At 39.9% G+C, this 25,848-nt stretch overlaps 1 protein-coding gene across 1 annotated transcript in view; it reads right to left on the bottom strand.

Moving 5' to 3' along the window:
• The window catches only part of Fbxl7 (F-box and leucine rich repeat protein 7), a 379,795-nt gene that overhangs the window by 6,742 nt on the left and 347,205 nt on the right, over positions 1-25,848 (bottom strand). Inside the window, exon 3 of the mRNA XM_052159910.1 lies at positions 4,833-5,444. Coding sequence (XP_052015870.1) covers positions 4,833-5,444 — 612 coding nt within the window. The remainder of the gene's footprint in view (positions 1-4,832; positions 5,445-25,848) is intronic.

Below are 25,848 nucleotides of genomic sequence, written 5' to 3'. Positions count from 1 at the left end.
CTTTCTTCTACAATCTGGAATATCTTGAATTTTTTTTCTTGTCATGTTGCCTGTGAAAGCATTTTTTCTTTTATTCTATTACATAATAGACTTTATTCCTCTATTTTGGTTCTACTTTCCTTTCTCCATTCTTAGTATCTAGAAAATCTGTTTTGTGCCAGGAAAGACAAAATATTTAGATGAAAATATGTCTTAAAAAGAGTTTTAAATTTAAGAAAATATTACTTTAGTACAGTTGCAGTAAATGATTTCGATATGCCTGTATTGCTTTCCATAAATACAGTTTAATGTTATGTCTATCTTTAATTTTTAAGGAGTTGTTGGTTTTGTATTAGAGAGAACATAAATTTTTTCAGGGTTCAGTAATACTAATGGATAGTTCTTGCATTTTACAGACACGAAGGGAGTCTTAGAAATCATTCATTTACACCAGTTTTCCATGATGATAAACTGCCTCTGCTTTCCTACACCCAGGCTGGAGCAAGTTTCATGACTTTGCACAGCTTCGTTGACAAGAGGGAGGTAAGACATGGCTATGATGTGCACAGAACTGTGGGTCACACAGAGATGTGTCATCAAGAAGCAAACAGCTACCAACCAAGGAGTACACATGGCTCCGGCTGCATGTGCAGCGGAGGACGGCCTTGTCAGGCATCAATTGGAGGAGAGGTCCTATTAAAGATCTATAGATGCCCCAGTATAGGGGAATCTAGGACAGGGAGGCAGGTATGGGTGGGTGAGTGTTGGAACACCCTCATAGAAGCGGGGGAGAGGGGATGGGATAGGGAGTTTCGGGGAGGGGGGAGGGGAAGTGGAGTAAAGGGATATAACACTTGAAATGTAAATAAATTTAAAAATTAATTAATCAATTAAAAAAGAGAAGCAAACATGAAGACACAAAGCAAGTGAGCTCTTTGAAGCAGATATTTAAGGAGATCATCGTCTATTTAAGAAATAACTTGGATGCATAGATATGAAGTCCAGATGTTGAAAGGAAGGAAGACAAACTTGAGAGACAAGAAATTAGTGAGTGCTTGGAGAAGTGAGGAAGGTTCTTGGAGGGGAACTTAGGGACTTAGGGAAGGATTTAACAAAAAATGAGGAATGACTGGCTGGGGCCAGAACATGGGGAATTGATTGCCTTAAAGTTCAGGATAAAGGGTCGCAGGTGAACAGTATTCCACCAAGATGAACAACAGTTGACCAAGTCTCAGTTGCAGCTATCATGAACTTTCTCTACATCAGGATTTACTCTCATTTGTGCCCCTTTGTGTGTGGGCAAGCATCTTCACTTTTTCTGGGATGTAAGATAATCTGATCCATTGGTCGATGACGGCTAACTTCTAAGCCTGCTGATAACAATTCAATGATAAAACAGCAATCATTGTTCATTGAGTGTTTCATATTTCTCAGCAGGCAGGTGCAATGACAACACAATAAACTCATTTAGGGGATCCGAATCCTCAAAGCTGCTCTCCAAATTTAACAATTCTGAGTGGTGTATTGACCACGGAAACTTACACTCTCTCAGGATAAACATTTCAGGCTTTTGGACTTCCATTTTCACTTAACTTACAAGATCCTAAAAAACAACATACAAATCCCTCCTCTCTGTCCACAAGAAAAACTCATGACTTTAAAAAAACAAAAAAACAAAACAGGGACTTGGAAACAAGCAAGTACAAGAATGTAAACCCAATGGTGTTCTAGCTGCTTATGTTGGAAATGTAGACACCAAGAGCAAATCTTGGCTTACTAGACATAAAGTGTGGAAGGCTGTGCCCAGGCGAGGTTCTTCCTGAGAGATGCCCAAGTCTCTTAAGAGAGTTGTTGAGAAGGGAGCAGAAAAGGGGCTAGCATGGAACCCAGATAGGTCAATGTTCCTTACCATATGTGCCACCAGCACTCAGTGTTTGGAAATCTGCAGATTTTTTTTTTTTTTTTGTAGAAGAATGAGGATTTGAATCATGAAAGGGTGACATTTTGGGGCCTTACATGAGTAATGGAAAAACCTGAACCAGTGAAGAGTTTTATGTATGAAAATTAAGGCTTAGAACTTGAAAAAATGTCGCCCAGAAGTTGGATATGTGGAGTGTGTTTCGAGGTGTGGAAATGAGCAGCTGATGTAGTTAGTGTTCCTGCTGGCAGGCAGAGGAGAGGGCCTGATCCTAAGGTGCTGGGGAATTAGGATGGCCTGGGTAGTATTCTGCTGATTGGAAGGAGAAGTTTAGGGGGAGGAAATGGGTTGGCTTCAGGTGTCCTGTTGGAGACAACTTTGAAGGAACTTGCAACAATTATATTTAATGTTTTGAAAATTAGTTGATTTCGATACATCCAAGTTATTTTTAAAATACTAATAAAAGGTCATTTGTGACGATGACGGAGTACCACATCTAGCTATACTAACTACCAGTGACTTGAAAATGTGATAATAAACACGAGCCTTTTCAGTCTGGCTAAAATCTGGGCCAGGTAACTTCATGTCATCTGGAGGATTTGAAATCCAGATCGGAAACCGAGACCGTCAAACTCAAGTTAACGGTCCTTGGAGTGTTAGCCACGCTCTGAAGCCAGCTTAAAACCAAGGCAGGTTGGCAATGAACAGTGGCAACAGCTCTGGCATCTTTCTGGCCTCTCCGTTTTGGCTCATTTTACTGTCATACTAGGAGAAACTTTCAGGAAGTGCTGAGGGGAAACCTACCCTTGCACGTCCAACCTGCCAACCCTTTCAAGCCCATCTCCACCCATCCATATGTGAAACTCCATCAGAAGCCGGTGAGTCACAGGCCCCTTTCGATTTTCTGCATAGATGTATACTGTGGTGTTACTGGCAACCTGTCAGGAAACTACACAAATACGCGTAAGCTAGAAAATGACACCGAGGTAGAGGGCAGCTAGCAAGACTTAGGAACATCCTTAGTCAAGTGGGGCAGCAAACTCACTCAGGCCAGAAATCTCAATAATGTCACTGGTAAATAGGCAACGTGGCTCCAGCCATGTCAGAGTTTCAACAGGACCTCAAAAAGAGACCACAATTACTTGATTCTCTATGAAGGGTACCCCAGAGCATGCCGCCATGAAGTCGGGGATTCCAAACAAGTCACGTTCTACTCTGAGAAAAATACAACGAGGTGTTCCAATGACAAGAATGATAAATAGTTTGTCAACTCTGCTTCTTAGCTAAAAGAGAAAACACATCACGTTATCGCTCTAAGAGTTGAGTGAATTGTCCCAGATCTTGGTTTAGAAACTAGTCATCATCTAGCACATCACCAAGCTCCGTGTTTTCCAGAGTTCCTTGGCGGGAGACTTTAAGAAAGCCTCCTTCTCTCCCACTTCTGTCTGCCAATGGCTGCTCATGACTAATCGAACACACAGTAATGACGGCTTTGTCCTGAAGCCAGTTCTAGTAGAAGAGCAGCTTTCCAGCCAGGGAAAGAATCTGCAAAAATAATGGGCTGTCAGCTGAAATATTTTCAGATGTCGGCTTCTGAAAGACAGAACAAGCTGGAAGCTGTTTTACCTCCATCTTTTTTTGAAGGGCATCATTTACCCCATATCCTTGTAAATCCCAAATTCTATTTGTTTGCCGGACACAGTGGGTTTTACTTCTTGACCCTTCCCCAAGCATTCCTGAGGTCACAGTTTATGCTTCTGATTTTTTTTTTAAACTCTCTGACAAATCTTCCACATTTCGACCTCTTGAATGTTCATCTTTCGACTGTACAGCAGATGAGATAAAATAAAAAGGGAGGGGTGTGTGTGCTATACCACTATTCAGGCTGGGTCCCGTCTGGCGCCAAAGTTTGACTCTGGGCTTTAATTCTTCCTGCCTAAGAGAGACTTTTAAGTAAAGCAATTAGACTGGGATTTCCTACCATTTTCAAAGAATGAAAGTCAGATTCAATGGACCCTGCCCTTGTAATATGTAACTGAGAACATGCTTTAAAAGGGCTGTAAAATTAACCCAAAGGAAAGGCAAATGAGGGACATCACTTGACCATGACAGACTTCCCCAGTGATTAGGGAATGGCGAGCCACTGTGAACACAGCTCCCAGGCCTGGGTTTTACTCCCTGTGGCTGGCTAGTCAGCTCAGGGTTCGAATTCAGAGGCATCACTGTGGCCTTTACCATGCCTCACAGGCTCTGCTGACTTAATAAATACAAAGGCCAGTCAGGCAGTGGTGGCACTCGCCTTTAATTCCAGCACTTGGGAGGCAGAGGTGGGTGGATGTCTGAGTTCAAAGCCAGCCTGGTCTACAGAGTGAGTTCCAGGACAGTCAATGCTACACAGAGAAACCCTGTCTTGAAATTTTTTCCATTATGCATAGTTGTTCTGGAGTATAAGGATACGTTTCAGATATACTGATCAAAAACTATTAGGACCAAGGTGCTCCCAATTCCTTCAAGAAGTCCAAGAGCTACTCTGGTCTTCAGGGTTATGAGTCCATTGAGATATGTTCTGACCAGTTAGCCAATCTACCATTCACTGTATATCCCTGGTAAGGAGACACTGGGGGCTGGACAGATGGTTCTGTAGTTAAGAGTGCACAGTGCTCTTCCAGAGGACTTTAGGTTAGATCTCAGCATCCATGATGGGCAGCCCTCAGTTGCTGCAACTCCAGCCTTAGGGGTCACAATGCCCTCTTGTGGACTCTGTGCACCTGCACTCACAAGCACACACCTACACATAGATAAACATATACACATAACTTAAAAAAAACATAAAAATAAATATTAATAAAAGAAGGGGACCCTGTATGGGGTAATAATATCTGTACTGAGGTGGTACATTAGGAATACCCAGATTTTGAGGTCAGTTTCCATTTACCTGACACATCCAGATGTTCCAGGTTGGGACAGAGTGACACCACATCAAAGACGGCCTCATTGGAAATGTTGTAACATCCTGAGACTTCCAGGCGCCTCAGTTCTGGACAGCACTGTGCAATGGTATAAAGCCCTCGGTCCGTGAGCCGCCGGCAGCCACTGACAATGACAGTCTCCAGCATGAGACACACATTGGGGGTGTCCTGGCAAAGCCTGCGGGTCAGCACTTTCAGGGCACGGTCCACATTGATGGTCTCGCCAGTGAGACGGATAGTCCTCCAGAGGCGCGGGTCCCAGGCCAGGTTGTACCAGCGGCGGCACACACGCGCGCAGCGGCATAGCTGGTTGGTGGGCAGGAAGGAGAAGATCTGCACCATGGAGTGGTCTGGGAGCCGGTCTATGCTGGCTTGCTCTTTCTGCGGTCTGGAGGCAAGCCGAATGAGTGGGTGAGTGAGGCGGGTCGGGGGTGGGGGGTGAACCATAGCCACTGTCTCCCCGGTGATGGAGGAAGAAGATGTGGACGAGCCCCTTCCATTCTGAAATCCTGGCAAAGTCGGTGGACATATCAAGGCTGGGCTGGGCGTGCTCAGTGTGCGCATGCTCAAGTCAGAATCTGGCAAAGGAAAGAGACCAAAAGGTTAAGAATGAGGGATTTTATAGACCCTTGAGCTGGAAGCAAATCACACACACAAGGGCAACAGCCACACTCCTTGATGGCCTTCACCTGTGGCCTCCTTCACAGCACAAGCAGCATGCCCCGCCCTTCTGTGAAGCTTCTAACAGGCCATGCTCCACAAAGCAAACTGCTCCATTCACTCACTGGTGAGGCCTGGGCTTTGTTTTCACTTCAGTGTCTCAGCCCGGCTGAGGTAGTGCACAAGGAGTCATAAACCACAGAAACGGAACAGGCATGGCCGCCACAATCTTGTCTCACATAAATAGACCAGTTGGAGAGGCCCCTGTGCAGACCAGGGGCAAATCCCCCCATTTCCCTGTTCTCCCATCTCCCTCAGTGCTGATCATGTAAAAGGCAAAACTCCAAAGTTGCACTTTTCCTAGGGAGAACCTTACCAGGACTCGATTTTTCCTAACATATTGAAGAGATAGCTGATTGTACTGTATTTTACAAGTGAAGGGGATGTTTCCAAAGAGAGTCCGGGGCACGAGTGTAGAACCCATCGGCTCTGGGAATCCACTTGTCTGCCATGCTGACCCTTGGGTTCCTAGCACGTATCCTAGAGTAGGGGAGCCACCAGGCTGTCTGTATCATGCCAGGCTTAAATCTTCAGAAGTTCGTTCTTCCTTTTAACTGTATTTACTTTGCATTTGAACAATAAAAGTCCTACTCTGTTCTTTGAAATCAGAGTGCTCACTTAATGAGGACTTAAGTGGCTTTGAAGTTTTGGAGGAATTAAGAATCCTTCAGAGCCCATCAGTTAAGAGCATGTGCTCTTCTTTCAGAGGACCTGAGTTCGGTTCCCAGCACTTTTAGGGGGCTCACAATGGTCTGTAACTAACTGCAGGGGCATGCAATCTATCTGTGAGTTACAGCACTCACACACACAGCGCTCACAGACACATACACATAATTAAAAATACACCTAAAAGAAAGAATTCTTCATATTACTCAAAGAGAATGCTCCAGTTCGTTTCCCTTTTTTTTCATGTGCAAGGATTTAATTTCTCTCTACAAACAAATTTAGAATATATTGTATATAAAATATATAAAAATTGTATATAATATTATTAAAAATTGTATATAGCATTAATATATTATATATAAAATTATTTAGGAAACAATGAACTCAATATATTTTGCATAAATATGCATTTATAAACTCATATGCCATATGTGTTTATGTGCATAGAGACAGGAAATTTTATTTCTGAAATATATTCTTTTACCTGAAAAATAAAATATTTGGCTAAATTGTGACTCAATCATTTTCACCTGTCATTATAGGTCTAAAGATTTAATTATTTTGCGTATTCAGGGACAAAGAACAGTAAGTCTTTAAGGAAAGAAAACCTTGAGCATAAGAGTAAATTATGGGCTGGGGAGATGGCTCAGTGGTTAACAGCACTGCCTACCCTTCTAAAGGTCATGAGTTCAATCCCGAGCCATCTGCAAAGAGTAAATTATGGATCTCAAAATGGCTTCCCAATACCATAATACCACCCCACACCATCACACGCCGTGAGGCATTAGCTCTGATGCCAGCCAGTATTTTTCTTGCAAGGGTGAACAACTTACTTTGGGCCAGGAAGGAGGGGCAATTTGAGGCTCTCAACCCTGATGCTTAAGGAGCTATGAAGGCGCTGAAATCTCCCTCTTGCTGGCCTAGGTTTCATTCCTCTTGGAGAGATGTTTAAGAGTGTCTGTGGGACTCTGTGCAGTAAGGCCTTGAAGTGTAAGTTAGACTCATGGTATGTTTATTAGAGGGGAACTGATGACTTTTACAACAGGAGTCTTTCCCTGCTTCAGTTTTCTTCACTCTCATACCTTAGCCCCGAGGGGGATAGTACAAACACGTCCAGACTGTTCAGCACAGCTGTGCCTGGAACGACTCTGTTAGTCATTTTCGTTCTCCCTCTGTCTATAAACATACCTGGGTGTTAGAGGACTCCATACCCAGAATGAGATGGCAGCTTCTTACAACTTTGAGGAATATTCTGCGTTGGGAAAATTAGGAAGCTCTTTCTTTCATAACTCCTATTGCCAGCCAACCTAGAGTTTAACCATGGGAACTCCAAAAGGAAGTCAATAAATAGATCTTCATTGTTCTCATTGTGTTTGTGTGTGTGTGTGTGTGTGTGTGTGTGTGTGTGTGTGTAGGGTAGGGTAGAGGATTTGTTCCAAGAAAGCTGATATCTATTTTATAGGAGCACATAACAAGATTTGTTGGGTTCCACAGGCTGACTTTACAATACAGAAGACAAAGTACAGAGTATTAAAGTATAGAATGCTTCCAGAGCTCTTGGAAGGATATAATATTAATGGGAAAACCCAGCTCCTGATATTTACAAAACAATAAAATGATGGCCTAAGCTTGAGGTATACCTACCTAGATGTTGCCATAAAATACCTTTCTTGATATTGTCTCAACCTATGAAATCCACATATTAAACTTAAAAGGTGAATTATACCTGTATATGCATTTACATTTGGACATGCATTTGATTATATTGACTATAAATAAAATGGTTGCTAGACAATAAGTCAAGGAGCTGCATGTTGACACAAGGTATGGCTTAAAGAAACAGATGATTCACAGAGCTATCAAGATGCTACACCGTGTTGGTACGCTGGAGAAAGAGAATATGGCTTCCACTTGAAACAGGAACTACCTATGTCTCAGTAGCAGCTCTCATGTGTACCAGCAGATGCAGAAACATCAATTCCACTCTTTACACATATTTTTCCCCCTCGTAGATCCTCTGAGGTTTAGCAACTAAAGGGCACTGGCACTAGCTGCCGACTTTTTCAAGTAAGCTTGGAAACAGTGACCTCTATGCCAAGACAGCAAAAGCACTTGCAAGAGTAGTACGGAGATGGCGGCTCAAGACAACCTCGTCCTGTCTCCCAACACTGTGATACAAACAGCAAGTAGAAAGATGGCCGGCTATGTGTGAACTTAGACCATGCAGACATTAACTTGCTTTCAATCTTAAGTATCTCTTCTTAGTAAAAGTCTCCCTATGTGCCACCTTGAATGAAGAGCTCATGGTTTATTTTAGCAGGAAAGTAGTATGTCCTGAACTAAAATACAATTTAATCCCAGCTTGGAGAGGACATTAGTGGTCTTCTTACTACTGGATAGGCATTTGCATTTATTTACACAAAAATCGGCTATCAAACCTTATCTTTGAGATGAGGACATTTCTGAATGGCCTGAGGAATTATGTCTGCACTGCCAGAGTATTTTGAAAAGGGAAATTGAGATCTGTAAAACAAAAGCATCAAACCAAATATGGGACCAAATGCTTCTATTAAGTACCCAATTAGTCATTACCAGCACCAGTTGTTATTAAGTTCCAGTTTGTGGGAGTTGGAAGGGTGGTTCAGTGGTTAAGCACTTGCTGCTCTTCCAAAGGACCTGGGTTCAATTCCTGGCACCCACACAGTGACTCGTGACAGTCTGTTACTCCAGTCTCAGAAGATCCGATGCCCTAATCTGGCTTTGGCAGTCACCCAACATGCACACAGCACACAGGCACGCATGCAGACAAAATCCCTCCACACACAAAGTAATACAATTTTTAGAATTCTATTATAAGCAAATGACTCTTGATCATTATTTGAAGAAAAATGTCAGTAAGGAAAACACAAAAAAATCCTAAATGAGGAGGACATTTTCACAACATATTAACGTATCTTCAAAAGCTTATATAAAGCTGGTGACATTTTAAACTTCACCGAGGCTGCTGTTCTACCAGCAGCAATTGAACATATTTTGTTTACACATAGACAAGTACATAAAATAGTGATAGAATCTGTTAAGGGCAAGTTAACTGTACCACACAATCACATTTGGATCAAATGTAGATGCCATTTCTGACAGTGGCCACATTACATTGTGTCGGCTTATTAATCGTAGCCTTCGTAGTCTGCATGACTTCTGCATGCTGTTTTCACAAGAGTAAAACTGTGTAAGGATGTGTGCAGCAGCATGAAGGTCTGCTGGGGAGCGGCGTGTCAGTGAGGCTGATGTTGCCATAGGGTGGGCAAACAGAACTCTAACAGAGGAGCCGATGACTGCAAAAGGACACACTGGGTGAGGACCAACCATCAGAGCTGGAATGACAGGCTGAGAGAAAGCTGAGAGGATACAATAACTATGAGTAAATGGATGGATGACCTGAGCTTGGAGACGGAGAGACCATATAGAGCTGAGCTTGACGGCTCAAGGTTGTCTGTGGCACTCCCAAGGTGAAATGGGAGGCAGAGACAGGAGAATCTTGGAAGCTTACCAGCCAGACAATCCAGTGTGCAACCTCAGTAGCAAGAGACCCTATCACAAACATGATGAGATGCTATAAAACAAGCTTTTCCTCTGACTTCTCCACATGAATCATAGTACAAACATGTCTGCATTCCCATAGGCACATACACACATACACTCACATATCGTAAACACACATTCATTTAAAAAATAATATATTGTCAATCATAAATATGTAAGATCAGAGGAAAGATAGAAATGAAAATAGTTCAAATGTCATGAAAGTTGAACAGGAGATGAAAATGAGAAACGGCATAGTCTTATGGTAAAATGTGGATTTTGTGCCCGGTCTCCCGAGGGCCCTGGGAAGGTGGACGGAGCTAAGGACAGGAATAAATACACGGGTATCATTGGAATACTGAATGGATTACAAGAAATATTCTGCCTAGGGACGGTGGCCAGAGGAAGGGGTGGGCATTTCAGTTTTATATAATTTAATGTAATAAACTGTGCTGTTGCAGATTCTTGGATTACATGCCTATGGGCAGGAGGGTGTTCACTCTCACTCGATGACTGATTTCCCACACACTGTTCCTCATGCCTCGTTGAGGTCCAGCAAGGGAGTGACTGTATCTGACTGAACAATAAACCACACATCCCGAGCCTACCTCCTGTCTTTCCCTCGGCCCCATTACAGAGTCTCCACGGCACACACTCAGGTGCCTGCAATTTCTTGTGGTCCTTTGGGGAGACAGACAGACAAATGACTATACTGAAGATGTCCCCAAATCCCACAACAGACAACATGGTGAGGTATAGGACAGACAATTCTTTCTTAAAAATCATGGATCAGTCATACAACATAAAAACAATGAATGTAGAATATACTACCAGTGAAGAATATTATGTTAAACAGCATTTTAGTAAGCTTTTTTGTGTTTTTGTAAAAAAAAAATACAAATCTTGACACAATGGTTATACAGAATCAAAATAAAGATAATAGTACTTTATAAATATAGATATAGTCATCTGCGGATTAAAGGAAAAGATTGTAGATTCTTTAAAAACCTCCTGGCTTTATTGATCACTTAAATTACTTTCAAGTACTTGATTGGTATAGGAAAATGTCTTTTAAAGAAATTCTTGAGTTACTCTGAATATATAAATATGACAAATAACCCCATTTGCTGGGGAGGATCTTATTTTTTTATTTTAGTTTCAAAAATCAATTTTACATCCCAAATAATCAGCACAATGTTGAATTATTCAAGGAGTCTCTTACTCACATACTTGTTAGTTGCATGTTCATATAACTAGCTAACTGCCTAGTTTTGTAGTTTTTATTTTCAAACCACTGCTGTATACACTCCATGGATTCTATTTACATGACTCTAGGTTTTCAAAGTCAAAATATACAAAGCCACCCTTGTCCCCCCAACCCCTGATGGATGACCAAAGCTTTGTGGTAACAGTCTTCCATTTCAATTCAGCTTTCTTCTCAAGAACTATTGCAATAAAAAGCAAGAGTTCCTTTCTTATCTTAAACTTGAGCTCTAAGAAAATAGATCTATAAAACCTAGCTAGTGAAAAAAATACAATCCAAGCGATCATTTATGTCTTCATTTTGTTTAAAAATATTTTCTTGTAATGTGGCTCAGATCATATAAACAACCTAGAACCCACTTAAGGCACTGGCTGCTATAAAGTGGAAATTTATATGTGGAAGGTTAAACTTGCATTTCATGTGGAGGGCGTCCACTTCTCCAGGATCAAATAAATGCTGGCTTAAAGTCCTGTCAACGAGAAAGTACCTGCTTCGTCCCCACATGGGTATCTTCCTGGTAACTGTCTTGTGAAACCTCAATGAAAGTAATGCGGCTTTTCTTATGCTAGTGCGTAAGGCCTATTTTGAAATATAACATTTCATTTACGTTTGAACTTTGTTTTCTCCTAAGCTTTGTAGCATGTGACTTTGATTCATTCAGATTTGCCTTTAACTCTTCCAGAAGAAAATATTCACCATGTTATGGAAGTAGGTAAGTCTCTGTGCTCTGTAACCCATAAATAAATCAATTAAATGTACAGATTCACATCTTTGGACCTTGCCTGCAATGTGAGTATCCAAAGAACGGACCATTTAGGAATGTCATGCTCAAAGGAAGATCAGATGGCCTAACAAAGCAAGTCTGATCATAATTTACAGATTTGTTAGGCTTGATCTTTTGTTTCAATGATGACTTCTGGCATCTGTATCCTTCTCTTATATGTAAAATGTCACAATGGGATGACTTTAAATAAGTCCTTAATGGGAAGAAGGCCGCCATCATTCCTGAGACAGTATCTCTGCTGTTACAAGCCTCCCTCCTTACAGGATTTGTTACTTACTTTTCCTTTTGCTGTGATCAAAGAGCTGACAGGAAACAGCCTAAGTGAGAATTAATAGAGCAAGCATTTGCTTTGGCTTACATTTTGAGGGGGAAACAGTAAATCACTGCATGTCCATGCCCAGGCTCCACGGTGGCAAGTCTACACTGTTGAGATCCCTCACATCTTGGAAGAAGAAACCGTGTGAACAGGAAATGGAATTGGGTTGAATAATCCCTACATGCACCCCCAGTGATTGGTTTCCTCTAGAGATTCCATCTCTTTATGTTTCTACTTTTCAAAACAGCACCATCATCAAGAACTCAAGTATTCAAACACAGGGAGGGGGCATTCCATTCAAACCCCAATAATCTATTTAAACACACACACACACACACACACACACAATCTATGATGATTATATAATCTCATTAGACTCCTGATTTCCCCAGTTCACCCAAAGAAATCAGGCCTCAGTTTCAAAGTCATTAATATGCAGAAATACTTAGGTATTTTCATAAAAACTTTATTCAATACATTTTGTAGTTGCCATGGAGTTCACTCTTCCAGGGAAGACATGGATGTGGCCCCCTTGAAATCAGAATAGTTGTGATCATGTATGAGACCCTTACAAGATTGGGCCCTACGCGTCATCAACTCAAGAAGTACCTGAGGCCACATACATTTTGGAGAATACATATTCCGTTCACAGTTACTGGCATGTGTGTGGGGGATTTTTCTTTTTGTTCCTACCCATGTTTTCCACGGTCCTATAAATAACCACTCACCCATCCTGCAGGGAGTCCAATTAAACTTATTGGTCCACCAAGGTAGACTTGCACAGAATCATTTCTCTGGTCTGCCACTGGACCATACTTCATGAATAGATATTCGTTTGTATTTACCCAGGAGAAATACTGTTAATACTTGGTGCACAAATTGGGATATTACAGAACCAAAGAAGAGTATATTAGAAGTACCACTGCTACTTCTGCAACTTAACAAATAAGCCGGAATTGTCCCCCAAAGAGAAAGCAATGGTGAAAGAGCTGTTAGTATGGATGAGGCTGAGCTAGATGAGGTTTGACCATGAGTATGGAGATGCCTCACACAGGACTGAGAAAATACACTGTATCCCAATCCCCGAATATAAGCATATATGTGATATGACAGCAGCTGCATTGTCCTGAGTCTTTATGAAAAGGCATGAGACTGAGAAGTCTGTCTTGAAGAAAGTTTCTCATGTAAAGTAGAATGATTTTAGTACAAGGAGATAAGAATGGATCAATTCACATTCTTCTGCATGCTGATCTCCAGTTGAGCTAGCACCATTTATTGAAAAGGCTATATTTTTCCACTGGATGGTTTTAGCTCCTTCGTTGAAGATCAAGTGACCATAGGTGTGTGAGTTCAATTCTGGGTCTTCAATTCTATTCCACTGATCTACCTTCCTGTCACTGTACCAATACCATGCAGTTTTTAACACTATTGCTTTGTAGTACTGCTTGAGGTCTGGGATACTGATTCCCTCAGAAGTTCTTTTACTGTTGAGAATAGTTTTAGATTCTGGGTTTTTTGTTATTCCAGATGAATTTGAGAATTGCTCTTTCTAACTCTATGAAGAACTGAGTTGGGATTTTGATGGGGATTTCATTGAATCTGTATATTGCTTTTGGCAAGATGGCCATTTTAACTATATTAATCCTGCTAATCCATGAGCATGGAAGATTTTTCCATTTTCTGAGGTCTTCTTTGATTTCCTTCTTCAGAGACCTATAGTTCTTGTCATACAGATCTTTCACTTGTCTGGTTAGAGTCACAACAAGATACTTTATATTGTTTGTGACTATTGTGAAGGGTGTCATTTCCCTAATTTCTTTCTCAGACTGCTTTTCCTTTGAGTATAAGAAGGCTACTGATTTGCTTGAGTTGATTTTATAACAAGCCACTTTGCTGAAGTTGTTTATCAGCTATAGGAGTTCTCTGGTGGAGTTTTTTGGGTCACTTAAGTATATTATCATATCATCTGCAAATGGATCGACTCCAAATGGATCAAAGACCTTCACATAAAACCAGACACACTGAAACTAATAGAAAAGAAGCTGGGGAAGACCCTCGAGGACATGGGCACAGGGTAAAAGTTCCTGAACAGAACACCAATAGCTTATGCTCTAAGATCAAGAATTGGTGAATAGGACCTCATAAAATTGCAAAGTTTCTGTAAAGCAATGAACACTGTCAAAAGGACAAAAGGGCAACCAACAAATTGGGAAAAGATCTTCACCAACTCTACATCCAATATATACAAAGAGCTCAAGAAGTTAGACTCCAGAGAGCCAAAAAAATCCAGAGAACCAGAGGTACAAGAAGAACGGAGGAGTGGCCCCTGGTTCTGGAAAGACTCAGTGTAGCAGTATAGGGCAAAACCAGAACAGGGATGTGGGAAGGGGTGGATGGGAGAACAGGGGGAGGGGAGGGGGCTTATGTGACTTTCGGGGAGTGGGGGGGCCTGAAAAGGGGAAATAATTTGTAATGTAAATAAAAATATATGGAATAAAAAAATTACAAAAAAACACCAAAGAATGTAGAAAAAATGGGGTACAGAGCTAAACAAAGAATTTTCACCTGAAGAATTTCGAATGGCTAAGAAGTACCTTAAGAAATGCTCAACATCATTAGTTATTAGGGAAATGCAAATCAAAACAACCCTGAGATTTCACCTCACACCAGTCAGAATGGCTAAGATTAAAACTCAGGAGACAGCAGGTGTTGGTGAGGATGTGGAGAAAAAGGAACACTTCTCCATTGCTGATAGGATTGCAAGATGGTAGAACAACCACTCTGGAAATCATTCTGGCTGTTCCTAAGAAAACTGGGCATGACACTTCCGGAGGACCCTGTTATGCCACTCCTGGGACTCCTGGGCATATATCCAGAGGATTCCCCAGCATGCAATAAGGACAGATACTCCACTATGTTCATCGCAGCTTTATTTATAATAGCCAGAAGCTGGAAAGAACCCAATGTCCCTCAGTGGAGGAATGGATACAGAAAATATGTTATATTTACACAATGGAATACTACTCAGCAATTAAAAACAATGAATTCATGAAATTCTTTGGCAAACGGTTGGAACTGGAAAATATCATCGTAAGTGAGGTAACCCAATCACAAATGAACACACATGGAATGCAGTCACTTCTAAGTGGATATTAGTCCAGAGGCTCTGAATACCCAAGACACAATATATCAAATGATTCCCAAAAATGAAGGAGAGGGCTCTGGTCCTGGAAAGGCTTGATGCAGCATTGTAGGGGAGTACCAGGACAGAGAAGTGGGAGGGTCGTGATTTGGGAATGGGCAGAGGGAAGGGGGCTTATGGGACTTATGGGGAGGGGTGAACCAGGAAAGGGGAAATAATTTGGAATGTAAACAAAGAATATAGAAAATTAAAGGAAAAAAAATAAAGATCTCCACAAGGCAGGCTTCAGTGGAATCCTTCCTTTGTTCTCTCCTTGTTTCCCATCCAAGGTGAAAAGACCTTTGTTCATGGCTCTCAGGTATAAGTAACACAGTAGTTGTGCCATTAGAATTCACTTTTATTTTTTAAAAATCCGTTTCCTATTTATGGAAAATTACTGTTTTCTATATTTGATAATGCAATCCCACATTACTTTAATAATCTAATCTTATGTTAAAAATCATTAATTGAAAAATGCTCGAAGTGGGAGGCAGATACAAAGACAATTGTTACTGCAGAATGTAAATGTCTTAACTTTAGGGGAAATTTTTATTGTGAAAAGATAGTTAATTGAATTCCCCCATGTTTTCTGCCACACAAAGTTTGTATGATCAGGGAAAATCATTGAAACCTCATTAACCATAAATTACTCTTTTGAAAGCTGGAAGCAATTCCACCCATTTCTCTGCACAGTTAGGCAACTTTTCTGAAAGTTGCATCATTTGTTAGTAGAGACATTAAAAGTCATGGAACCTCTACTGTGATGTCATGGGAAAGAAGTTCTGGGCCCTTCTGGTCTAGGTCTGTTTTTAGGGACACAGTCTGGATTCCACGGAGTTTTTACTTCTTTGGAAATTCCCTACTCTTGCCTCCATAAACTTTTGTAATGTCTTTCATGTGTGGAGGTGAAAGGAGCTTAAAGGACCGCCTTTGGCAAGAGCACAACGACCTCTCTCTTATTTAACAGATTTGAATTTGTATAAGCTCTTTCCCATGGTTTATTTAATAAGATTTGTTTGTCTGTGATAGGGTGGATTCTTTTTCGAGAATTTTTCCCTATTTGTGCATTATCTTAGCGTTTACTTCTCCTTTCTTCTCAGCAACCTTTTCCAGGCCTCTTCTGTGGATCATTTAAATACTCATGCCCTACTGACAAGCTATAGCTCCTCTGTCCTTGGTACTTTCCATAGTCTCTCCTGTTGTTCATAAGCCCTCAAAATCAATGTCTAGTTGGTCCTTCTCTTTTCTGTAAAATACTAATAAGCACAATTGCCCAGTACCTGCTTAAGCATTGCTTTCTAATATGTCAACCATCAGGCTCTTGTAGCTATTAAACATTGAATGTGAAAACTCAGTTCCTTGGGCACATTTTATGAGTTCAGTATTCATGTAGCTACTTTGCACATATTTGAAAAATTCTCCTTGAGAGACCTTCATGAACAATGCTGTACTAGTCCTCTGGTCTCCAGTTTATACGATATTTGTCTACTTACAGTTCAACATGTACAGGGGTGAACTCAACAATATCATTGGAAGAGCATCTTCCTATGTCTACATTCCATACTGTTATTAATGGAACAATGACTCATTGGTGTCCCTTGAATTCTCTCTCATCCTCACCCACCAGTATTGGACTGGATGCCAAGTTCTTTAAGTTTATATCTACTGATCTCAGCTTTCATTTCATTCTGCCGCTATGATTCTATATTGGTTCAGGTTCTCCTTTGTCATATTTTCAATAACTTGTTATGCGACACTCTGATTCTGGTCTATCCCCCAGCATTTCTCCAACAGATCATCCATTCTACATTTAGAGTTAACATTCTAAAACACTGGCATATTTTCCAATGCCCAAATCCTAAATGGCTCCTTCTTCCTGTTAAAGGTTAAACTATGTTTCTTTGGAGGAAACTGTGTTCCCTTAACAGAGTCAAGGCATGTTGAAGTCTTAACTCTAGTGTTGGTGAATGGGACCTTATTTGGAAGTAAGTTCTGTATAGACATGAACCAATTAAGATGGCTGCATGCTCTAGGAGCATAACTTCTAACCTGATAAAACTGTGTTCTGTAAGAATACAAGCAGTTGAAAAAGATAGATGCAGGTACTTACACCCAAACAATGGACAGAAGCCAGGGACCTCTGTGGCTGAACTGGGGAAAACTTGGAAGAAGATGAGGAGGAGGGTTACCCCATAGGAAGAACAGCAGTCTCAGCTAACCTGAACCCCTGAGATCTCTCAGACACTGAGCCACCAACCAGGCAGCATATACCAGCTAAAATGAGGTCCCTGACACATATATAGCAGAGGACTGCCTGGTCTTGCCTCAGTGAGAAAAGATGTACCTAACCCTAGAGAGATTTGAGGCCCTAGGGACTGGGGAGGCCTGGCAGGGTGGGGGTGGGGGAGTTGGGGTATCCTCTTGAAGACAGTGGAGGAGAAATGGGATGAAGAAATATCTGAGGGCAAATTGGAAGGAAGATAACAACTATACTGTAAAAAGAGGTTAAAGAAAAAAAAGAATACAAGATAGAGATATGTCCTATGAAGAATGTAAAATAGAGAAATACAGAATGACACACATAGAATAAATATGATAGCATGCATAATGATGCAGTCGATTATAATGCACCCTGATGACAGATGAAGAAGAGACAAAAGAAGGCAGAACCTTTCCATTACACATGAACCACAGGAAACACATACAACCCTGCCTTCACTGCCGTATCGAAAGGCTGCTCTATGTAGGCATTAGGTAGTGCTAGGCACTACTCAAGGAAGACAGTCAAGCCTCTATAATGTGTATGGCCCTTCTAGGACGTTCCTACCTCTAAGCACATGCTGACGCTCACCAAGCCAAGGCCTATTCGCCAAGATTAATAGTAAGTTCTCAGCTAAAACTCAGATCTTTAATATTACACCACTGTAATATTATTATGTAATATTGTCATATACTCTGTTGGACTTTCAAGTTAAATAATTCAGGTACTTTTAATGTTTCCTTTGAACTCAAACATATCTATCTTCCATGCTGTCCCTCTTCAGACAGTGCCTCCCCAGTGGTACAGTGAGTCCCTTGAAGCCATCCGGCCTTGCTTGGATTCAATCACTCAAAAGTTTCTCAATTAACACATTAAAGAAAAAACTGCTGTGTCTCTTGCTCTGAGACAAATTCCTCGAGGTTCCCTGCTGGTTCAGGTTGGAAATATTGACAGGGACTATCAGCAGGAACTAAAAGCTGCAGACCTAAGAAGCTGACACTTCTCTGGGATTCATCAACATTTCATCTGCGAACCTTCTCTCTTTGCTTCTCCTATTAATTTAGGCTGACGTGGTGCTCACACCTAGTTTAGCATTATCATTCTGCTTAGAATCTGTTATAAAAGCAACCAACACACATGAAGATGATCTTCAACAGGATTCCTCAGAGGAACTATCAGAGTCAAAATGCTTGGTGATTTTATTTCTTCCTGATGTCTGTTACAACTACACTGACACTTACTTCTCATAAAAAACAATGCATGAAAACTCACAAAAATGTGAAGTGTGACCCTTTTGCATTGGCTTAGAGCTTTAAGGCCTATTCTTACCTATTCTTACCTATTCAGTTACCTTAGATAGGATGAGAACATCTTTCTTTCTCCAACTGATTGGTGTATCAAGAGCAACCATCTGAATATACCTTTCTTTGTCAGTGGAAGAGACAGTATTTGTCTATCTCCCTGTGCTCCAGAGCTTACAGACAGCTTTGCAAAGATGGCTTAAGGAGCCACCACTTGATAAGGGAATAGGAACAAAGACTCATGCAAAGGCTTGGAATTCTATTTTCAACCTTCAAGTTGCACTCTACAGGCCAGTTTTGTTTACCATCTTCGATTATCAGACAAGGCTTTGTCTCTCTCCCTGTGAAGATCGCAGACACAGCAGGATCACATTCTTTAAAGAGCAAGGGATGGGGCACTTTGAATTTTCATGGCTGGGAAAAGGGGCTTAGAACTTTAGTTCACAGTGGAAAACAAACACACCTTGGGGAGCAAGAGCAATGCATACCTTTAACTTTGGAGAGAGCAAAAGACACTCAACTTATGACAAAGTAAAAGATCAATAATTAATGGCAACTTGTCCAAATATCAGAAAACTCCTTTATTTCCTTAGACATCTGGAAATGCACTCTGTGTTGCTGGAGTCCTTTACAAATTCTTTTAATTAAATTTTAATAGGAAAGCATTGGTTATACAAAAATCATTCTTCTATGTGTCATAGACATGTAAACACATATGCTAAATATTCATACTAATATTTTGAATGCTTAGCAAACCCAATGACCCACTAAGATAGAAAAAAACCAGTTTATTTCTTCTATATTATTAAACAAAGAAAGGAACAAATGAAAAGACTGAGCACATTTACCTACTCTTTTATCTCCCAACTGTGCATCTCAGTCCCACTTTTGGATTCTGACTATGGTGAGGAAGGGGTTCATCTTATACTGACCCAGGATACATGTTATCCGTGGACTTCTGTGAGGTGAATGAAGTTTTGACAGATCCCAGAGCACCAGCTAAGTTTGGTCTTTCCTTAAGAATGGACTCAGTGCTAACCAAAACCAGGACTAACTTTCCAATGCATCTTTGTCTTTGGGATAAGTTTGTGTGTGTTTGTGTGGGGGGCATGTCAGAACTTTATGCTGGCTGAACTTGGGCCCAGTTTCTGATTGACCATCCTAGTTGTCAAAACATTTATTATCTTTTTCTTTTTTAAAAAAGGATTTGCTCAGATGAAGGTGATAATATTAAGTTTGGAAAAGTCATATGCAGACTTATAGAGTAAAAATCAAGCAAACAAAAATATTCCAGGAATTTTCTTCAGCAGTAACTGCAGTCACCATATAAGTGTGTGAGAGGGTCATTTTCTCAATCATTGAAAGAGCCCATTTCCCAGTGGTCTATAGTTTGTGAATCATGTTTCTCCATTGAAAGAGATTTTGAAGCTTAAATTTATTATTATACATACAGCAACAGCATTTGTATCAAACTTACTAAAAATGTAAGTTCCTAATTATACAAGTGGTGATAACCAGTCATTAAATCTTATCACTTTGTCACAATATTAACTTTAAAATGCTTTAGGTATAGGCTATGAAGAATGAACTTTTATACATTTGATATGGTAGAGACAGGCTCTATTTACATTCACATTTCTAGAAAATGTCTTTTTTTAAAATTGTTTAAGTATGTTAAGACTTATACTTAGTTATAAAACAAATAGAATTTGTAAATTCTGGCCCATCATTTGTATTGACATTTTATGACCTTGAGTATTTTCCTTTAGCTGGCTATCTTTATAGTTCTTTCTAAGCAGTTGCGGTTTGGTACTATGCCTTGCCATCCTGGGAGTAGGAGTCTGGGCATGTAAATGAATTTTTAGGTGATTCCTGATCTATCTTTGCCTTTTCTGCATGCTGCCTTAAGGCATTCCCCACCCACATGACACTTTGTCTCTATTAACAAGCTTAAAGACAAACCAGAACCATTCTATTTTACTTATTATTTTTAGGAGTATTTATTAATTACACAAAACAATGAGTTTTATTCTGACATTTTATTTGTGTTCAGAATTTAGTCATTTATTTAACCAAAGCAGCGCAGTACTTCTTGGCATAGAAATAAGGTGCCTTCTATAAGTAGAGTGGCCATCAGTTTAAAATTGTGCTGCTCATAGCATCAGTTTATTTAGGTAATAACTATGTGATATTGGGCTCTTTGTCTCAGGGAGGTGTTCAAAGCTCTTGGGTTTCATGTGTTGGGGGGCTGTGTCTGGCAAGGAAAATGAAAGGAGAACTCCATAACTTTAGACAACATATTCTGTCCCAAATACTAAACATCTGTTACAAAGAGAGAGAGAGAGAAAAGAGCCACAGGGAAGCAACACAGCTAATATAAAATTGTTACTACGTACTTTGAAGGTATAAAAAATTGGATAGAAACAAGTTGAAAAAGCAGCCACAAGGGGCCTTTCTTCTTTAGAAAATTCCATAGGAGGTTGTCTTAGTTAGGGATTCTAGTTCTTCAAAAAGACACCATAACCACAGCAACTATTATAAAGAAAAACATTTCATTTGGGGCTGGCTTACAGTCTCTGAGGTTTAGTCCATTACTGTTATTGCAGTAAACATGGCGGCATGCAGGCAGACATGGTGCTGGAGAAGGAGCTGAGAGTTCTACATCTTTAGCCTCAAGCAGCAGCAGGAGACTGTGCACTCCACTGGGCACAGTTTGAACATATATGATCTCAAAACCTGCCACCATAGTGACACACTTAGTTTCTGTCCCTGCTTTCACCACATCACCTTAGATAACCTGAACAGAGCAAGTTAATTACTGAAGGATATGGTTAAGTTCCTTGGGCATTTGCATTCTAAAATGCATTTTAACTTGAAATAAAATAGGCTTGTGCAATTTGCAGCCAAACAAAATCACAGACAGATTAAAATTAGTTAAAACATTAAAATCCAATTATTTTATATCCATATGTGAATACTAAGTGTCTTGTATTGGATATATTTCAAAGTCCCTTTGATGTAGGAACTTATAGAGGCCCAAATCCCAAGCAGAAGGTTGGAAAGTCTTATTTAATTTGGAGATATATATCTATAGCTTTATGCCATTTTTATTTACTCTAATGTGTTGTGTTTCACAGGAAACATAATAGTAAGCAAATAAATTATGGTTTATTAATTTACACAATGATGAGATTATTTGACTCTTTTAGAATTACTAAGCTCAATGGATTGAATGTTCAAACCTAATGCCAGAATGATATGCTTAGATATGGCATCTTTGGGAGAGTAGAGTCATCATATATGAAGGTATTGATCTTCTAAAAGAGATGCCAGATGACACGTTTCCCCTTCCACCATGAACATTTGTGAGAAGACAGATATCTCTGAACCAGACAGTGTGTCTTCACTAGATGCTGAACATCTTTGCTCTTGGAATTCTTATCTACTAGGACTCCAAGCAGAAATGTATGTTATACACAGACTTCCCATCCACGGTATCTGTGTTACAGTAGCAAGAATAGACTGATACATTCAGCAATGATAAAACTGAAGTAAACAATGAGGAATATGATCCTAGAGTGGTCACTATAAAAAACTATGGTTTCATATTTTTTTAACTCTGCAGTGCTAGGTAGTTGGCCTGGTTTTCAGTACAAGGTATCCATTATCCGTTTTCTTTTGTTGAACAGGTCCTAAGTCCAATTGGAGAACTTATGTTTACATCAAATATGGTGCCACCAATGAAATTATGGGTCTTGGAGTAGAGCATACAACTACTTTACTAAACCACTATATCCCCTAACTTTGTATTCTAAATATTTGCTCTTATGCCCACAGATATGAGTAGTCCTCACCACTCATCGAGGAGCTTCTTTTGCAGCAGTTGGAAATCATTACAGAGAACTACAATGAACTACGATGCTGAGTGGTCAAGCCCAAACCCAACTGGTACATCTACAACACAATTCCTGAGCCCAAGGCTCAGGGAACATCAAAGAAGAAGAAGTACAATGACCACAAGGGCCTGAAAAACAGGAAGTTTGCTGGGAGATTATGTCTTATAGAACTGTCAGAAGCCACACCTGTGAAGTCTCATGGAAAAAGGAAAGGTCCCAAAGCCTCAAGTCTAGAAAATGACCACAGGCGACCAAGGAAAGGTGAGAGCAGGAAAATTAGTCTTCCCTGGGAAGAGCACATCAACTGGTCACCCAAAACAAAATGCTAACCCTGAAAGCATGTGCTGGGTAACATGCATTGAGCAGCATGCATTCATGTATTTAGGAATATATATATTATATTATATATCAATATATACCCAGTATACACACACATGGAAAACAACAATAACAACAACAACAGCAACAATTAAAGAGGACATTTAAATAAATATATGAAAGAGAGAGGGGGTAAATAAGGGGATTTGAAAGAAATAAATGGAAGGAAGAAATGGTAAAATTTCCAAATGAAAAGTAAAAACAAACAAAATTCTCTATATGAGTTACAGAAGCCAAATAAGTTTCTAGTTAGAAGTTTGGTTTGTTTTTTAAGAATTTGTGTTTCAGCAAGATTCCAAAATTTTCTGTCTCTAAAGATCATATTACCAGTTAGATAGTTGTCAAAAGTTATTCATCAAATTTAATCTTTAGAATATGAAGTAAAATTGGCTTTCAGAAAAATAGAGATCTATAAATCAGGCCAACAGGTGCCTGGGTTTATAAATATCACAAGCACTTAGAGTAAGTTTTCTTTATCCTCAAATTAAATCCTTTCCATTTCAGTCAATCAATACTACCCGAGACTGTAGAGTTATTCTTTCATTTTTCATTATTGGGAATAAGCATATGGGGTATTTCAGTGTCCGCTCTGAGAATGACAAGTAGGTTGTTTTTCCCAGGTGGTCTGTTTTCATGTGTTGTTTTAGGTTTTATAATAAATGTAGAGTGACACATTTCTTGGGAATGGAAAGCAGAAAGCTTAAAAATCAGTTCTTGATCAAACAAAGTGATTTGCTCTTACTGTCTCTGCTTATCATTCTGGCTGGCTTGTTTGCCAGAAGAAGGAATAATACGTACTGACTGAAGAACCATGAAAAAAGTGATGGTCTTCTTTCTTTCAGTATATTAGGTACATATTGCTATTCCTAGGTGGTGGAGATTCGGTGTGTGAAAAAGAACTACATAAAGTATTCAGGAAGGGGACAGGGTGGGCTGAGGGTGGTGTCGGGGTGACTTCCTTTCACTGTCTCTGTTGAAAGCTGTTATCTGTAGACATCCTTCTGTATCCCAGGTTCAAAGGTAGACATACCTAAGGATCCAGAGAAGGATGACAGAGCAATAACAATCATTGGTTCCACATTATCAATAAACCATTCTTTTGCCAGGTTGCCCCAGACAGTATCTTTCTTTGTATTTTGAGAAAAATCAAGAACTGAAACAGACCAGGCCAAGAATCTGAGAATGCAAGAAAGACCACAGTGAGTGTACCTGCTGGGCTTCCCAGATAGGTGTCCTAGCTGCCACTGGTCTTGGTACTGAGGCAATTTGCTGAATGATTCTAAAGACACTCTCTGTCACTTGTGAGCATGTATCTATTGAGTCAGCATTCTGGTTAGCTCCTTGTCTCTGATCATTCCTGTTAGTGATCTTACACTGAGCCTCTTAAGAGCATCTTCCCTTCTATTTTTTTATTAGCAGGAAGATCCTCTCCAGCTCTGATCACTCCCCCGCTGCATGAATGATTTCTCTTGTGGGTGTTACCTGTTCAAATTTGATCAAGTCTCTGAATAGCTCTTGATTGGGCCAGAACACCTGGGCTTAGTCCTCTGGGTTTCTTGCATGTTGTTGCTCTGTATGTCTTAAGAACTGTGGAGGAAAAAGAGTCTTGATTTTTTTTTGGGGGGGGGGAGTTGGGGAGACTATTATTTTAATGATCCTTAAATGGGTTTTTCTCAAGTATTCAGACCAGAAGTAAAGCCTATAAAAAGTTCTTTGAGATTCATTTATTTCAGTGGCAAGCCTTCCTCTACATCAAGGATCTCATGGCTAGGACTCAATCCATAGAACCTATGAAGCAGAAAAATGTCTCAGAAAACAGAAGAGTTGAAAATAGTGTGAAGACTAGTAACATGTGCTTACATGTATATTATATGTAGGCAAGTCTCTCTACCTAGGGCTTGATTCAAAAAAACACTGATGATTAAGACTATTAAAGGAAAAATGTTCTGGATATGTACATATATTTTCTGCCCATTATTCTCTGAATAATACTGAGTAACAACTACTTACATAGAATTTGCATTTTATTATGTATTATAAGTCATGTAAATATGTTTGAATGTGTACAGGAACAGATGTGTATGCTCTATGTAAATATGTAAACAGCAGTTGAAAATACTGGAGCTTAGTGGACAACTACGTATAGGAATATAGTATAAAAATTCCTATTATACTGTGTGTATTTGTGTGCATATACATGACACATACATTCTTAGTTTTGTATACACAAATTATATATATATATATATATATATATATATATATATATATATATATATATATAGTGTGTGTGTGTGTGTGTGTGTGTGTGTGTGTGTGTGTGTGGTTTTTTTTAATAAAGGAAAAGAAAATATCCCTATGAGAAACAGAAATTTCTGGGAAAAGTATAAATACTTTGCAATAGATAAGCGGATGCAACAAAGGGACTTTCTAGTCTAATGGAGAAATAAACTGGGAAATGGCATTGAGAATGCAAGTGATTTGGAATAATGCAGATTTCAGCTCCAAACTGAAGCCTTTCCTGGATTGCAGAGCTGCAATCACATTCAGTTTTACCCACATGCCTATGGAGACTATATTAGACACAGAGTTGTATCCTCTGATCCTCATTCTTGGTTTAAGGCTATAATTGTA

The sequence above is a fragment of the Apodemus sylvaticus genome, chromosome 16 (assembly GCF_947179515.1).
Source record: "Apodemus sylvaticus chromosome 16, mApoSyl1.1, whole genome shotgun sequence".
NCBI lineage: Eukaryota > Metazoa > Chordata > Mammalia > Rodentia > Muridae > Apodemus > Apodemus sylvaticus.
This window is presented reverse-complemented; position numbering and strand designations above follow the sequence as displayed.